We start from the raw sequence: 16,826 nt of genomic DNA, 5'->3' as shown, positions 1-16,826 counted from the left end.
TTTGGTAGAGAAGATCGGACAGATTTCGCCAAGGCAAGCTGGGCAGTCGCCTATTGCTCCTATTCCAGATAACCCACTGTACCCTGTCTGAAAGGAAGTAACGCTAGAGTAGACTCGCGAAAAGTGTATAAGACACTTTTAAGATCAACTAAATAGCTAAGCCCAAGGGAAGTCGTTCGGGGAGGCCCTCCCTAATTCCACAAGGGTGAGAAGAGAAAAGAACACGATAACGAAACGTTGAATCATGTAGAACTCGTAGGGTAAATGCAAAGCAAATTAGGAAGAATATGCAGTAAGCTAAGCGAAGAGGTAAGCAATGTTAGACTATACTACAATTACTAAACGAGTTAGTGCAACTATTACACTACTACTACATACAAAAATAACATCTACAATCAACAATTTTTCAAACAAAATGAACAAAAATAAGCATGCAAAATAAAAACTAATTCAAATTAACTACAAAAAACATGCAAAATTAAAAATTAATTTGAATAAAATGAATTTAATGAATTCTACTAGATAGAGCATGCAAGATAAAGAACTATTTCAACTATGGGATCATCTTGTCTTCTCCAACGTCGATCTGAAACAGATACGGTGGTAACAGATTAATAACGAGCAATTAATATTAATTGTTATGTATTCTCACCTTAATTAAAAGTTCAATGTGCTTTTCCTACAGTCAAAGATGAACTGTTTATTCATCTAAAGCGAAGAAATCTCAAGCGAGTGAAATGCAGCAATTCTATTGTAGAAAACTTGTTGTTCCAGTGAGATCCAAAGAAACTTCAATGTGCTCTCCTTGTAGGCATAAAATGGTCCAAAGTGATGAAATCAACAGCAAGAGAAATCCAGGTATTCTATTGTGGACAATTTGTTGTTCCATGATGTTCCAAACTTACTTCAATGCTCTCTTGTTTGTCCATCAACCTGTAGGAAACAGTAAGAAAAACGAATTAACTACATAATTATCAAATAAACCAGACATCAAATGAAATAAAAAGCAAACCAAAAGGCAAGTCAATTAGAGAAATATTAAATGGCGATTTGGAGTGGCTGGGCGTGCCTCTCATCATAGAAATTTTGTGACAGATGAAATAAATGACACTTGCTGCAATATATCACAGACCTTCCCCTCACAGACTTTCGACATAGATATTTAGTAACTATGGTAAAGAAAAAACAGCTAATTATTAAATGGCGACAACTGTCAGTTTTACAACCATAGACTTTTAATGACATAAATGTGAAATAATCATAGAAGCGCGTCCGTAGATAATAGTGAGAAGCAAACTTATAGATACACGACGTCGATTTATACAGTGGGCAATAGATAATTGTTAAAGAAAAACCATACATGTCGGAGACGACAAATTAAGTAGCATTAAAAAACAAAATAATAAGCAGCAAAACAATTGCTTACCTAGAGGATTACTGTACGATGCTCGAATTTTATTCCTAAGCTTTTACAACAGAGGAGTGCCTCGAACAATAGATGCTTATGAAAGGAAAAATGCCACTGATTATCAAATATGGTCACACAGCAGGAAGGCACAATTTCACACTGCAACTATATATACATCAGTGTAAATCACATCCAAGGGGCTTCACTTCTCCAGATTTCGAAATCTTTTTAATTTTTATCTTCTGGTTCATTTAATACGTTTCAATGATATCCTGTTGAAACAATTTAATGTTAGTTTCATTTTAAATATTAAGAGCTGTAAATTTCATCAACCAAATAGTAAATTATCAAATTCGATAAATAACTATTACAATTCAGAAGAGTAAAAGGTTATAGTAGTAATTATTGTCAAACAAATGGAATACACAAATTTTGCAAAATCACAAACTTCAATAACAAAAGATTTCCTACCCTTTTGACAAATGATCCTTCTCCAAGTCCAAGAGGAAGAAGTATTAGTAGGGCTCTGTTTCCAGTCCTTTCGATTTACTCTCTCCATGTTCATTTATTATTTTCAGTGGACAACTCTTAAAACAATGTAATATTAGTTAGTTTGTTATTATTTTATTATTAATGATAATCACCATTGTCAATATCCTATGTCCTGCGAATTTTTGACCAGCTCATTAGAAGCATTGTTGTCTGATTTCCACAATCACTACATCTGTAAGTAGTTTGTCTGACAAATCCAAGGATGTCATCTCAAAGCAAGCCTATATTATGTAAAAAAAAGACAAGTCGTTAAAACCCAATCAATAAAATCACAAGGCAAAAATAAAAATCGTTTTAACAGAAATTTTGGGCTTTAAAGACAACCTAATACTTTTGAGAAATATTTTACGTATTTTTACTACAAAACGAAGACAATTATTCGGGGCCTGGTCACATCAATTTGAAAAATCTACAATCATCATCTAAACCTGTTATCAAAATTTAAAAATGCTAACAAAACCCTAATTAGTCAATCTCAAATAAACTAACAATCTAAAAAAATATACAACAGATGTGTAGACAGGCAAGATGCCCCACGTTAGAGCATGAAACCCACACGCCGTTGTTATCATGTAGGTAGGAACGCTAAAAAACTAAGATACGGTAATTGCAACCAACCAATTAATTAATTAATAGAAACGTATTCCATACAATCAAATTAAAATTGAATAAGGATTAGGGCTAAATACCTTCAGGCGTCGTTTCCATTTCTAGACAGAAAAGATGGCACCTTCTCGTCGTATGGAAGAATGCAAGTGCAAGATGTGAGAAGATAGAAGATATAACGGATGTGACCGTAGAAATGGGACGAGCCGAAAGACCCATAGATGAAAATTCTTTCTATGCCAATGATACATAGATAATAATAGATTTTATAGATGCGTTCAGTTTCACCAACTCAGTTTAAATTGTAAATAAGAACTGATCCACCTTAAAAAAAAGAACACGTCAATAAAACTGGCATATTATAACTATTTATATCAATTTCTAAGAATTAATACAACATCGTCAAGTAAATTAGTTAAAAAAAGAATTTATGTGGATACTTTGTAATAATACTCAATACTTGAATAAAATATATATTCAAGATATAAAAATTAGAAATGTCTAAAAAGGGAATCAAATTGAACGTTGTCATATAGAATGCAATACATATACAATAACTACCTTTAATTAATGTTGTTACTCACCACTTTGTTGTCAAAAATCTTTTCTTGAGCAATAAAAGGCAAATTAAAAAAAAATATAAAAGCATAATAGTTTAGTTTCTGCTTTATTTGACGATTAACAAAATTAGATTTGGATAATTTAAAAAAATATTTGCCGACAGAACATATCAGAACATTTAAATATTTTTTAAACAGATAAAAATTTTTATTTTTAAACGAAAACGTCGATAAAAATAACTATTAAATTTAAATAAATCACATTTGCTAAATTTGTTTAATTATTTTCTTCATTTAAGTGTATTAATAATGAGCAAAATTCTTAAACGAAAGTGTAAGACTAATATCAAGACTGTCAATATTAGCAAGATCGAGACCAAGNTCAAAATCATTAAAAACCGAATTAATACTTTTGTCATAATTTTCTTTTGAATACAACAAAAATATCATTTCACTAAATGCACACATATATGAAATTTATAAAGTAGATCATTTTATTCTTTCAACTGCAACAAGATTTAAAAAAAAATTAACTGTTACACAAATACTACTTTTAGAAATAAAAATTTTCATATTCCAAAGAGTGGAATATTTAATAGCAATTCAAAAGTTATGTTTTCGTAGGTCGCTGATGTATGTATCATGATCAAATTAAAAAAGAATGATATGCTTTAAAACTTAGGCATAGTTTAAATTTATTATTAATAAGTAAGTATACATTTTCTATCTCTTTACTCTTACCATAAATAACATGTTTTGAAATCTTCCCAAGTGAATTGGATTATTAATCAAGTTAATCCGTTAAAGTAGCATGTTTTAGGATTGAAATTGTAATTGTAATAAATTAACAAGGAAGTATTATTTGTAGGTGACATTTGAAAGTCAAGTACCAATATTTTCATAGTTAAAAGTGAGAGCATTATGATATAATTCGATAAAAATATTACATAAGATTGCATTAAAATCATTATGTAATATTTTGTTGTAAAAGTTGTGAAGGGTTTACTACACCTGCAGAATTTGCCCTTACATGCTTATTTTATTTCTATATTTGGCGATTACCACAAAAATGATCCCAAGTATATTAAGGAGTTAAGCAGTATTTCGTTATTTAGAATAAGACTTACATTATATTTTTGTCAGAATTGTACTTCAAGTACATTAATTTTATTTATTCCTAATTTAGTGTACTTAAAACATTTTTAGTACAAAATGATAATAGCAGCAAACCTAGTGTTACTTTTTAAAGCACAAAAAGGCAATGAAACAGAAAATAAATATGAAGATGTCCTTCATAAAAATGGTTTTAAAACAGAACAATTAAAGTCGATAGATTTCAATTTTATCAACTTAGATAAACTACAAGAAAAATTAATGAATCCTGATGCATACCAAGGAATTATTTTTTCAAGTCCTCGATGTGTAGAGGGTGTTGCAAAGGCTTTAAAAAGGTCCAAGCTAAATACCGAGTGGAAAAATAAGCACAATTATGTAGTAGGAGAAATGACTTATAAATGTGCTTTTGAAGATCTTGGATTAGATTGTATGGGAAAAGACTCTGGAAATGGCGAAAAATTGTCTGCAATTATAATAAAGGGTTTGTTGTTGAATGTGAATAATTTTTCACTGGAAATGATATTTTTTAATGTTTGATTTTTACCAGATGTTAGTATGCAAGACAGCAGACCGTTTTTGATGCCTTGTGGCAATTTGAAAACAGATACAATAGAAACTCGTCTAAATGAATTTAAAATACCTACAGAAGCTGTAACTGTGTATGAAACGATTACCAATCCAAATTTTGCGCGAGAATTTTCTAATGTTACAGATGATTTTGAAAAAATTCCTGAATTTATGGTTTTCTTCAGTCCTTCTGGAGTGAAAGCATTTTCTAATTGTCTAGCAGGAAAGTTTAAACATTACTTAAACAGTATAAAGGTATTAATATACTTCCAATAAGTCAAAACACGTTGATAAAAAACTCTAATTACATAGTTTATATCAATTGGACCTACAACAAGTAAAGCAATTTTAGATGCAGGTCTCCCAATTTATGGTGTCGCCAAAAAGCCTAATCCTGAAGAACTTTTAAAGGCAATACAACAAAACGAAATGCAGTAATATATTATCAAGTTTTCATGTAATATGTTGTATTATATTATATTTTCTAACTAATATACAAAAAGTATATAAAAGTCATAGCTGGGTAAATATTGTTTACCTGCCTTTGCGGCAATTTTTGGTGAACGTACTTATCCCCTAAATAATGAACTATGCTTACCTTGTTAAGCCGTTTATAAATATTATTGTATATATAATATATTTCTGTATATATTACCTAAGTTTGTTGCTGAAAAAAATAAACATTTATGTACCACTCTGTTATTCTCACAACTATTAAGGGACAAACAGTAATGCGGTAATTCAAATCGCTGAAAAATTGTTCATTTATTTTCATAAAAAATATTTGAGGTTCATATTGTAATTAAACAAATGATAATTAACGTAATTAAAAATTGTTTATTATTGAGAAAAATGTCAATGTACAATTTAAAAAAATTGCCACCAAGATTTCTTCTACCTAACAAGTTTAAAACTAAACAGTTAAACGATGATCAAAGAAAAATATACCTAAATGATACACGCGAGTCCTCCATAAAATTAAAATGAATAATTACACATCACGTTGTCATAACTGAAACCGAAAAATTTCAAACGAAATAAAAATGAACGCCTTTATTGTCAATTATCATAGGACTTTTTTGTATCACAGATCATTTCTACACGAACATAATAATGAGTGCTAATTTCTCCTGCACCAACTGATTGTTCCTACTGCTACAAATAATCTCTTAATAATTACGGTATGGCCTTATTTATTTCATTCGCTTATAAAAAAAATCACGTTCTCAACGTAGCCATTAAAATTATATTATTAGTGTTTTGTATAAAATATTCCTATTCTACTGTTTTTATTTTTTCTTAATTAGATGTTGTGAAAAACAACTCTTTCTGTGTGACGATTAGTTCTTTCGGAGATTTAAAATATTTATACTTATAGTTATCATTCGGAATCATTTACAAATCGATATTTGTCAATCCTCTGTCTAATCGCAATAATCGCCTCACTGTCGTCATACATATCTTTAAGATAATAAAGCCTAAGTTTATGTTCACTGTGGCACTCTAAAACCTCCCACTTTTGAAATAATTTGATGGCATTTTTTACCGAGTCACTCGACACACATTCTTCTGTAAAAAAAAAAAAATGAAAGTAAAAAAAAAAATAACAAAGAGCAAAACACCACACGAAGCAAAAAAAAGCAACCAAAACAAATTTCGGAAACTTATTGTTTCTTTAACTCCTCTATACCCTATAGACCAAAACTAAGCTTTTATTTATTTAATATCTTGAATTACTTCTGCAATGATAATAATTTTTTTTAAACATTTTGAGAAACCTGAAATGCAATTCTTGCTTACTACCCAAAATAAATATCCTGAAACTTACCATGCTTTAGGACTCCGCTGTCGACCTGCCGCCTCATTTCTTTTACAACGTCTTTGACAAGATCGCCTTCAAGCATAGATCTACCAACGAGCTTCTCCAAGCAGAAAGCTGTTACCGAATAAGCCTCTATGAGAGGCAAAAGCAGATTGCGTAAAAACTCTAGTGTCCCCTTGGCAAATTCCTCCGAACTGATTAGAAGTTTCGGCATGTTTTGTCCTCTATCACCCTCTTCTTCACCATCCAACACGTCATCTTCATCGAAAAGTTCTTGTGCTAGTCTCCGGCCTCTTTCCAAATCTTGGGAATTAATATTATCCTAAAATATTAAGTAGAAAAGGATACATTATTTATTAATAACTGCTGACAATATGGAGTATTATTAATTCAAAATACTTTAAGACATTTTCATTATTATTATATACATATTACAACAGATTTCCAACAAATTACTTATTCGTTAGAATACTGCGAATTTATAAATTTTTTCATTATTCATTAACAGTCATGAAAATTCATCATAAAACAATTAATAACTACTCAGTAAACCCCCATAAATGTAACTTATTTACTCACCCTTTGCAAAACTTCCCTCTTAACAATAAAATCATCGACACAATCCAAAATGCAAACGTCTAAACTTTGGCACGGTTTGTGAAAAATAAACTCGAACTGTAGAATTTCACACAAGTCCATCGACGATTCAACAAGATCGTTTTCGAAGATGTACGCGAATTGGGGGTTGCAGCAATTGTTGAGGGCCAAAGCGACAACCGACTGAAGGGCATAATACGGTAAAACCACGTTACTGTAATACGCTAACTCTATAACATTTGGTAACATAGAAACTGGCTTTATTATCTCTTCGTTATTCACCTTGTCTCTCTTGATTACTGCAGGGCCCAATAATTCTATCTGCAATGAAATTAAACAAATCTGAAATAATATCCTCATTTAGTTCTAAATAAAAATCAATACGAATTATAGAAGGAAAAGTGTAAAAACTTTGAAGATTTTGAAGCTTATTTTTGTAATAAAAATAAGACAAAATAAAACATATTTACTTTCCTAATATTTTTAATAACTTACCGCATAATGAATTACGTCTAGAGAATCCCCACTAAAACCCACATCAACGTTAGAACTCCTCAGTTCCTTTCTTAATTCATCTAAAGCTACAACTAAATCGTCTATTTTGGTTCCTTCCCTAAATTTATTGAGCAGTAAAAATGCCACAGCATTCGTCGACATCACAGCCGTATTGTTACCACAGTCTGAAAAATATTAATCAAAATCATTAAAAACCGAATTAATACTTTTGTCATAATTTTCTTTTGAATACAACAAAAATATCATTTCACTAAATGCACACATACGAGGGTGGATTGATAAGTTTCCGGCCTGACCAAGAAAAACAAGGTTTTTAAAAATTTTTTTTTTTTATTTCTCAACATAATCTCCTCCAAGGCTGATACATTTCTCATAGCGGTGTTCCAGTCTATTAATGCCATCTCTATAGACTGATTCGTCAAGCTCCTCAAAATAACCATTTACAGCTTCGATTACTTCTTCATTGTCCGCAAATCTCTTACCGCCAAGCCATTTTTTGAGATTAGGGAACAGAAAATAGTCACTCGGGGCTAGGTCTGGAGAGTAAGGAGGGTGCGGCATCAATTCAAACTTTAGATCGTTGATTTTAGCCGTCGCAACGATTGACGTGTGCGCTGGTGCGTTATCGTGATGAAACAAGATTTTTTTCTTCGCCAGATGAGGTCGTTTAATTTTCACCTCGTGGCTCAAACGTTGCAATAAGTCTGCGTAGTATTGACCAGTGATAGTATTACCCTTTGCAAGGTAATCAATGTATATAATACCTCTTGCATCCCAAAAAACAGTAGCCATAACCTTGTTCGCCGAAAAAATTGTTTTTGCCTTCTTTGGAGTTGGTTCCCCTGGTCCAATCCACTGTTTAGACTGTTCTTTGGTTTCAGGAGTGTAGTGGTGGACCCACGTTTCGTCAACGGTTACGAATCGACGCAAAAATTCGCTTGGATTACGCTTATACAATGACAAATTTGCGGTAGAAATGTTTTTTCGAATCAATTTTTGGTCGACTGTTAGCAAACGCGGCACCCATCTTGCACAGAGCTTTTCCATATGCAAATGTTGGTGCAAAATATGTTGCACACGTTCATATGACATCTTACAGGTCTCAGCTATCTCACGCACTTTCAATCTGCGGTCTCCCAGCACTATTTGATGAATTTTTTCGATCATATCTGGAGTTGTGACCTCAACGGGGCGTCCTGAGCGAGGCCCATCAGAGGTGCTCACACGACCCTTTTTAAACTCGGAAACCCACTGCTTAACGGTTGAATATGACGGGGAGGATGTCCCCAGTGTTGAGTCCATCTCTTTTTTAATTTCCTTCGGCGTTAACCCCTTCAAATAAAAGTATTTGATGACAGCACGATTTTCCTGCTTTTCCATTTTTACGAAAACCACAGAGGCGTCTTGTTCAGCGTGCTGTCAAACCTACACTAGCAAGGAGATCGGGCTGAAACTATAGCTACAAGCTATCCAAGGATGGTACTATAGAATGTCACCTCAAGGTAGGCCTAGTGGCGTCATCTCTTGGTTAGGCCGGAAACTTATCAATCCACCCTCGTATATGAAATTTATAAAGTAGATCATTTTATTCTTTCAACTGCAACAAGATTTAAAAAAAAATTAACTGTTACACAAATACTACTTTTAGAAATAAAAATTTTCATATTCCAAAGAGTGGAATATTTAATAGCAATTCAAAAGTTATGTTTTCGTAGGTCGCTGATGTATGTATCATGATCAAATTAAAAAAGAATGATATGCTTTAAAACTTAGGCATAGTTTAAATTTATTATTAATAAGTAAGTATACATTTTCTATCTCTTTACTCTTACCATAAATAACATGTTTTGAAATCTTTTCTACAATTGGTTTGTGTTTGTCAGAAACAACGTCTGTTCCGTACAAACTGGTCGTTGAAGGATTTGATTTTAGCTTCTTCACCATGCCGTTTATTTGATGTACTTTACCAGTTGTATCAAAAGTTCTGACCAATTCCTATCACAAAAAAAATTAATGAAAAAGTTAGAATACACTATATTTTACAAACTATCGCGGCAATAAACTTGAGTCTTACGAACTGGTGGCAAACATAGGCAACTCAACATACATTTAGTAAATCCAGGTTGCATAAATTAATTAAGCAAGCTAGGTCTGTGGTAATTTGTATATTAAAATAAATTAGATATATTAATTGGCTTGTGGATACACATGTATAAAAATCTGAAAAAATAACTAAATGCACTAAATGGAAAAACATTAACCACTTCAACCCTTGTCATCAGTTTAAGAAGATTTAAATAAAACTATCAACAATAGATTAAATTATTATCAAATTTGATGCAAGGAGTCCCCATAAATAATTTCTGTTTTTACACCCTTTTTTTCATTGAAATAAAATTAACGAATGAACTACAGATTTTATGACATTGTGAAAGGTGAAAAGCACCTTAATAGAAAAAAGACAATTTTTAAATAAAATTTTTTGCTTACCCTCATTGAGAATGGTTGATGAAAATCAATCCTCATCATGCCATAATTACTATTAAGAACGTGCCAGATTCCTTTAATAGCAGCGGCGAACGTTTCCATCTCTTTCGGTTGGCCCAGTTGTTCCCGAACGAAGTTACCATCGACCAGTTTTTCATAATTGACACTGACAGGTACCAGGAGCGCGTCCTCGATGGTCCCGTCCATAAAAGCATCCAGGATGACACTTAGAATTCCATATTTGGGCATGCAAGGTTTACCCGTTCTTGTGCGGCCTCCCTCCAAGAAAAATTCAATGTTGTGACCCGCTCGAAGACAAGCATTCATATAAGTGTGCAAAACAGTCTTGTAAACGTGGTCTTTTCGACCCATTATCGGGTCTATTCGGCGTTTAATGAAAAACGCACCAAGACCTCGCAGAAGTGATCTAAAAAATAATTACATGACTTAGTGAAAAAAACGGAGAGAACAGTGCGCCCTAAAATTTACTTTTGTGAACAATTTACTTAATCATTTTTTTTGTGTTAAAAATTGTTTGAAACATTAAATTTAAAGGAATTGTTTGTAAATAGGTATGCAACACATCGTACACTTCAGCATAAGAAATTGCTGATACTAACTTTCATTTACATAATACTACATTGCCCTGTACTGACAGCACTTATAATTTTCTTTATATATAATGTTTAAAATATATTATTTCAACTTGTTATTATGAAATATAATTGATAAAAAATCCTACCTACCCAAAAAATGGAATTCGAAGATTGTCTCCCGCTGCAACAAGTGGCGATCTGATGTTATTGTTTAATAAAATAAAGGAAATAAGGATGTAATCTAAATGCGATTTGTGTAAAGGCAAGAATATTAGCGGATGTCCGCTTTCGCTAGCTTCTTTCAGCATTTCCACCTGACCGTGGTGCACCACCACGGAACTGAGAAAGCACGGAAGAAGTTTATATAACACCCACGAAGTAAACCTACAAATTTTAAAACAATCAGTTTGATTATTATTAATTAATTCAAATGTTTAAATCGAATAGGTCAAACACAAAAATTTAAAAATCACTTACCTTAACAGGAAGTCCGACAGCGTGGATCGCATATCCTTCAGAATTTTCTTGGCTCTGTTCTCGTTTGTTTTCAGCAACTGCTTGTAAATTTCGTCGTCGTTTGTGTCTACATCTTCGAAGTGCTCTAGAGCCGTCTGTTCGATCGCATTTTTCAGTCTGGGCTCTTTCAATATTAATCCGGCGACTTGCGGAAAATCATACTTTTTTATCGAATAACATTGGGCAAGATGAGGAAATAGCCGATAGAATAAACCGCTTTGTTGCGGCGAAAAGTTTTGTTCAAGCACATTTATTAGAGGTGAATTTTCTGTGGTTTTATTCACCAAAGAATCCTGAAATAAAAGAAAGCTTTAATGTATAACAAAAACGCACCTGGAAATTTTCAAACGAATACAATTTTGCTATGAAATAAAACTGCTTTATTATATATACTGAGTTTTTTTTTACAATGCTACTAACTTTTTGTTTATAAAACGATGCAAATCTTTCACTTTGAGACCACGACTTCATTTTTCACACTACTTTTAAAAATAAACTGATGTTAATGCCGCATTCACTGCATAGTGAGCCAGCCATATTATTATTAGATAGAAGAAACTATTATTAGTCAACGTTTCGGTGGGTAGTATCGTGGTTAATAAAAGTACCCACTTAACAATTAGTTTGTAAGGCAGATAATAAAATTTGTTTTGGTATTTTTCAAACCAGTTTTTTAAATAAAATGCATACAGGGTGTTCCGGGTTAAGTTTTTATAAATATAATTAATTTGATAAAAAGATGATTTTATTTTTAATGAAAACACACTTAATGTTATCTTAATGTATAAGAAATTAAAAAGTGAGTGATTTATAGTGATATTGCATTATAAAACTACAAATTCATCTGTCTATCTTTAAAATATTTTGGTTAACTATGCCTTAAATTAAAAGTCCTAGTTAAATATTTGTCAGCATTAAAACTGTCTATAAAGATGTAACTTTACTATTTTCACATTCTTTTTAACAGTTGCAATTATGTTGATGAAATTTTGGTGTAAACGATCTTATCAACTTTTCACAGTTATTAAATATGTAACCAGATAAATTTTGATTTAGAACGTTATCTTGTCGCCACAATAATAAGCCGATTTAAATGAATGTAAAAATTAAAAAAAAAACTTAGTAACTTTCTAACAATTTCAACCAAAGAAGTATGTATACTATGCATAAAGTTCTAGTTTAATTACGAATATGATAATAAAAATAAAAATTATTTTCGTACTTACCCTACTAGACGGAGTACAACCTGCGCAGCATAAGCCAGTATAAGGACGCTTCACAGGATGGGCCACAGGCGTTGCAGTTTCTTTGATTTCATAAAGATGACTTTCTTTGGCCTGAAAAAAACGAAAAAATTAGGTACTAAAGTAACTATTTTATATCCTGGCAATTTAATCAATCTTTATGCGCCGTTACTGCGACCAGAAGCACAGCTACGGGTAATAAATCCGAGTGGTCCAAGGCCCATTCATTGAAAGTTCTGGCCTATGTACTGGCTCACCCTGAATATTATAATATAACTTAAAAACAGCAAAGATTTGAATGCTTCACACAACCCGAGACGCTTTGCTTGATGCAAAATTATGCGGCGTTTTCATCTATCGTCATCATAAGGTCGTCAGTCCTACGACTGACACTTTCCTATCCTGAGCTAATCGTCACAACCCTAAACATCCCACATCCTTAACTATTTGCAAACAGTAATCTAATCGAGGTCTACCTTTACCCCTTTTAACTCCTGTTTCTGTCTCTAATATGTATCTGATAGCCCTTCATGCCTGAGAAGGTGTCCTGCCAACCTATCTGGCCTATTTCTTATTGACTTCCATAGAGCCCTGTGTTCTCCTATTCTTTCTAATACCTCTTCATTTCTAACCTTCTCTATTCACGGTATCCTCATCATTGGCCTGTAACACCACATTTCGAACATTTCTAACCTATTATTTTCCTCAGCGCCCATCGTCCCTGTTTCGCAGCTGTACAGCGTCGCGCTCTAAACATACATCTTTAACAATGTTTTTCGAATTTCCAAATTAATCGTTCGCGAGAGTAGAAATAACTTCTTTATATTGAAAGCGACTCGACCCTGCGCTATTCTCTGCTTTATATCCCTACTACTCCTTCCATCCTGACTTATCTGACTTCCCAAATACCTAAAATTGACCACTTCTTCTAATCTTTCTTCTTCTATCTTTATATTCGCTCTTTCCCTACTTTTTCTTCCTTTGCATACCAGTATTTTTGTTTTACTTTTATTTTTTTTCATACAGTACTGTTTTGTAAATACCGATTCCATTTTATTTACAGCTACCTCTAACTTCTCCTTTCTAGATGCAAATACAGCAAATCTTCTGCAAATCTAAGCATACTAATCTTTTGCCACTCTATATCTGTCCATACAGTTGTACTGTCTTAAATGATGTTGATAGCGTCTTCGATGTATAGATTAAATAGTAGCGGTGACAGTGTGCATCCCTGTCTGACTCCCTTCCTAATATTTACTTCTCTATGTTGCATCCCTAGCTCTATAACTGCCTGTTGCTCTTTATACAAACTAAGTATCACTCTTCTATCTTTGTAACTCATCCCTACATTTTTGAATATATTTAACATCTTGTCCCATTTAAGATTGCCAAAAGCTTTCTCTAAAACTACAAATCCTATATATGCACTCTTTCCTTTTTCTATCGTATTCTCTGCTGTTACCCGTAAAGCTAGAATCGCTTCCCCCCTCCTTCCCACTTCCTCTATTTATCTAATGATACAAAAATATGCAGATCGAGGTTTTTCTCTTTACGAGCATGATTGAATTATTTACCCAAGAAAATTTCACTTTCAGGACGATAGGTAGTGAAAAACGCACCAGGGGAAGAAATGACATTGTGCCTGTGTGGAACAGTAGAGTCGTTTTATTTGAGATTTTTTTTACTTATGCTTCTTGTGTAGTCAAAACGGTGATGGTGTGATCTTACGCAGTTTCTTATCCATGTAAATACACATATGTATATCTTTAAATGAGTTGTATCTGTATGAGTAATACAATTTCCGGAAAATTGATGAGATTATAACAAGAAAGAATATCTTTTGTCTACACCAAATTGGGTAACACCCTATGACGTTCTTCCTCAAAATATAATAAGTAAAACAATAAAATATAGATCACGCTTATCATGTTTTAATCAATTTCATTTGATGTAGCGCCTACAAAATGTCCAAAACAATTCAAGATACTAATTTATTAAATTCTTTTGGTGGGTAGGTATATTTTATGGTACACATTGTTAGAATAACGTAATTGGAAATTGTTTCATTTCTGCACTTGAACTTTAACCGCAGTGGGAACAAGAAATTGTTGATTCAAATTTTTTTCAAAATGTTCCTACTTAAGAAGTTACCATTTACAATTTTTATTTGCCTAATGTCTTACAAGTGGAATGCATTTTTACATATTTGTCAAAAAATGCATAATAAATACAAGAGATATTGATAGATAAATAATATAATTTATGCAAGTGTTATTGTAATAGAAATCTATTTCTTAATATGTAAACTTTCACTATCACCACATTTAAAAACAAAACATGCAATTGAAATATAACGCTCAACTTTTTACTATTGACTGGCGCAGTTAATATACAGTCTATTTCAAAGAAAAAAAAAAAACAAAAGAAAGTAGAAAACAGTTCACGTCTTTGGCAAAATTCCTTTAAGTATTATACCAGTTAAAAACAAGTAGGCTTATTATGTACTAGTTTCCTGTACTTAAAATGATTACTCATATTTTTATACCTGCCTACCACGCACGCCACTTCAGCGGTGGAGTTTCCTACATTGAAATTTCTCTACAAATCAAAGTATTTAACAAAGATTTGTATTTTACGAGAAGAGATGTAATTTATTTGAAATACATGCATTTAAAAATAATATATAAAAAATAAAAAATACCTATTTTTATCTTGNGATATAAAATGATTGATGGTGATTTTACATTAATAAAATTATATGGCTCTGATCGTTCACGCTAAACAAACTATTTTGGCATCAATGTCCTTTTTCCAATTATAACGGTTGACAAAGGTAAATAGGGAGTCATATAGAAGAATTATTTGTTGCTGAACTGAATAAACTGTAACATAAATATGGAAAAACTGTATCTCAATCACTTCAAATAGAAAAATATGAATCATACTCAATCTTCGCAGCTGGTGATATAACACCACTATTAGTCTAGAATTTAAAAAATGAGAAAATGCCTTTTTTAAAAAAATGTTTTACACCTACTTAAGTTAAATAGATGCTTCAAAAAAGTATTTATTTAAAAAAAGTATTTTGAAAATACGTATTTTGCATTTAGCATTTAAAATACAAAAGGGAAATCTATTTTGTATTTTACATTTGAAATAACAAATCAAAAAACTATTTGCATTTTGTATTTAAATACTTTTAAAAAATCATTTTGCACATCTCTAGCTTCCATATCACAAGTGTCTTAATCGTTTTAATAAAATCATTTTGTTATATATCTACAAAATTAAATAGGTACTACAAAAAAGTATTCATTTTGAAAATACGTATTTTGCATTTAGCATTTAAAATACAAAAGAGAAATCTATTTTGTATTTTACATTTGAAATAACAAATCAAAAAAGTATTTACATTTTGTATTTAAATACTTCTAAAAAACCATTCTGCACATCTCTATTCACAAGACAGTAGTGTAATCCCTTTTGGTGTATATGTTAGGCCCGAAGACCGAAAACGCTCAGTGGCCGGCAAAAACGGCCACATCGCGTTCTGGCTGCCTTCGAACGCACAGAACGCGTTTTGGCTGTTTTTAAACGCTCGCAACGCGTTCTGGTAACTGTTAAACAGCCGGAACGCGTTTTGTCAATTGTTGAACGCTCACAACGCGTTCTTAATGTTCGACTTGTATTATTTGCCGCTTTCTACCTGCGTACAATGAGATTTATATTGTACTTATAAAACAAATGAATTTCAATCCATTTTTCAGTTTTTAGGAAACAATTCAATTATTGACAACTATAATTGGATACCAAAGATGGGTTCGGTTTTTCTCGCCGAATCATTTCAACAATATTAAATTTCTTATAATTGTTTTTCAGTTCTAGGAAGAAAGTTACACTGAACACTTATATTGTCGAGACTCCTGATTTTGCGCGCATTTTGAGCATGCTCAACTTCTCGTACAAGCAATTCGTACCTTTCCTCAGACAGCAACATAGATCTATCGTCACTACTATCAATAATTGGTTTTACTTTATCATAAAAAATTTCTTTCGCTGATTTATCAGACATTTTAATGAAAGTGTAACTTTTCAAACGACTTTAGTAAGTTGTTTAGTCAATGACATACTGATCTTCTCGCTACACTGACGAGAACTGTACTGATTTTTCATGAAGTTAAGTTAGTTATTATATACTCAAACTACTAAGTGTTCAGTGTAACTTTCTTCATAGAACTG

At 32.1% G+C, this 16,826-nt stretch overlaps 2 protein-coding genes and 1 long non-coding RNA gene across 4 annotated transcripts; 1 reads left to right on the top strand and 2 right to left on the bottom strand.

Annotated features, from left to right (window-relative positions):
• Positions 1 to 546: 546 nt before the first annotated feature.
• On the bottom strand, positions 547 to 2,883 carry LOC108744908. The gene is made up of 6 exons (XR_001939026.2): positions 2,650 to 2,883; positions 2,053 to 2,181; positions 1,880 to 1,995; positions 1,427 to 1,680; positions 653 to 933; positions 547 to 586 (listed from the first exon to the last, which is right to left on the bottom strand). It is a non-coding gene; the product is annotated as an uncharacterized LOC108744908 (long non-coding RNA).
• Positions 2,884 to 3,883: 1,000 nt separating this feature from the next.
• On the top strand, positions 3,884 to 5,511 carry LOC108744905 (uroporphyrinogen-III synthase). 2 transcript variants are annotated; one of them, XM_018480868.2, is made up of 3 exons: positions 3,884 to 4,723; positions 4,790 to 5,064; positions 5,162 to 5,229. In XM_018480868.2, the coding sequence occupies exons 1-3, from the start codon at positions 4,339 to 4,341 to the stop codon at positions 5,216 to 5,218; spliced, it is 717 nt and encodes a 238-aa protein (XP_018336370.1). In that variant the 5' UTR covers positions 3,884 to 4,338; the 3' UTR covers positions 5,219 to 5,229. The 2 variants fall into 2 exon arrangements, with proteins under 2 accessions (XP_018336370.1, XP_018336368.1); XM_018480866.2 differs by having other exon boundaries at positions 3,885 to 4,723; positions 5,122 to 5,511.
• Positions 5,512 to 5,847: 336 nt separating this feature from the next.
• Positions 5,848 to 12,677, bottom strand: LOC108744883 (glycerol-3-phosphate acyltransferase 1, mitochondrial). Its single transcript, XM_025981727.1, has 9 exons — positions 12,570 to 12,677; positions 11,305 to 11,636; positions 10,978 to 11,211; positions 10,235 to 10,658; positions 9,577 to 9,739; positions 7,724 to 7,908; positions 7,211 to 7,549; positions 6,638 to 6,953; positions 5,848 to 6,378 (listed from the first exon to the last, which is right to left on the bottom strand). Exons 2-9 carry the CDS (start codon positions 11,334 to 11,336, stop codon positions 6,191 to 6,193), a joined length of 1,881 nt encoding a protein of 626 aa, XP_025837512.1. The 5' UTR covers positions 11,337 to 11,636; positions 12,570 to 12,677; the 3' UTR covers positions 5,848 to 6,190.
• Between the last annotated feature and the right edge of the window lie 4,149 nt (positions 12,678 to 16,826).

Source organism: Agrilus planipennis, unplaced genomic scaffold (genome assembly GCF_000699045.2).
Source record: "Agrilus planipennis isolate EAB-ADULT unplaced genomic scaffold, Apla_2.0 scaffold42, whole genome shotgun sequence".
Classification (NCBI taxonomy): domain Eukaryota; kingdom Metazoa; phylum Arthropoda; class Insecta; order Coleoptera; family Buprestidae; genus Agrilus; species Agrilus planipennis.
This window is presented reverse-complemented; position numbering and strand designations above follow the sequence as displayed.

What these genes read in the sequence shown, in the direction of transcription:
- LOC108744883 (XM_025981727.1), bottom strand. Translation starts at nt 11,336, where the DNA reads ATGCGATCCACGCTGTCGGACTTCCTGTTAAG. An exon ending in ATCAACCATTCTCAATGAGG is followed by an intron (nt 9,740 to 10,234) that starts GTAAGCAAAAAA and finishes TTTTTGTGATAG; the next exon opens with GAATTGGTCAGAACTTTTGA. An exon ending in CAGCGGAGTCCTAAAGCATG is followed by an intron (nt 6,379 to 6,637) that starts GTAAGTTTCAGG and finishes TTTTTTTTACAG; the next exon opens with AAGAATGTGTGTCGAGTGAC.
- LOC108744905 (XM_018480866.2), top strand. Translation starts at nt 4,339, where the DNA reads ATGATAATAGCAGCAAACCTAGTGTTACTTTTTAAAGCACAAAAAGGC. An exon ending in GTCTGCAATTATAATAAAGG is followed by an intron (nt 4,724 to 4,789) that starts GTTTGTTGTTGA and finishes GATTTTTACCAG; the next exon opens with ATGTTAGTATGCAAGACAGC. An exon ending in ATTACTTAAACAGTATAAAG is followed by an intron (nt 5,065 to 5,121) that starts GTATTAATATAC and finishes CTAATTACATAG; the next exon opens with TTTATATCAATTGGACCTAC.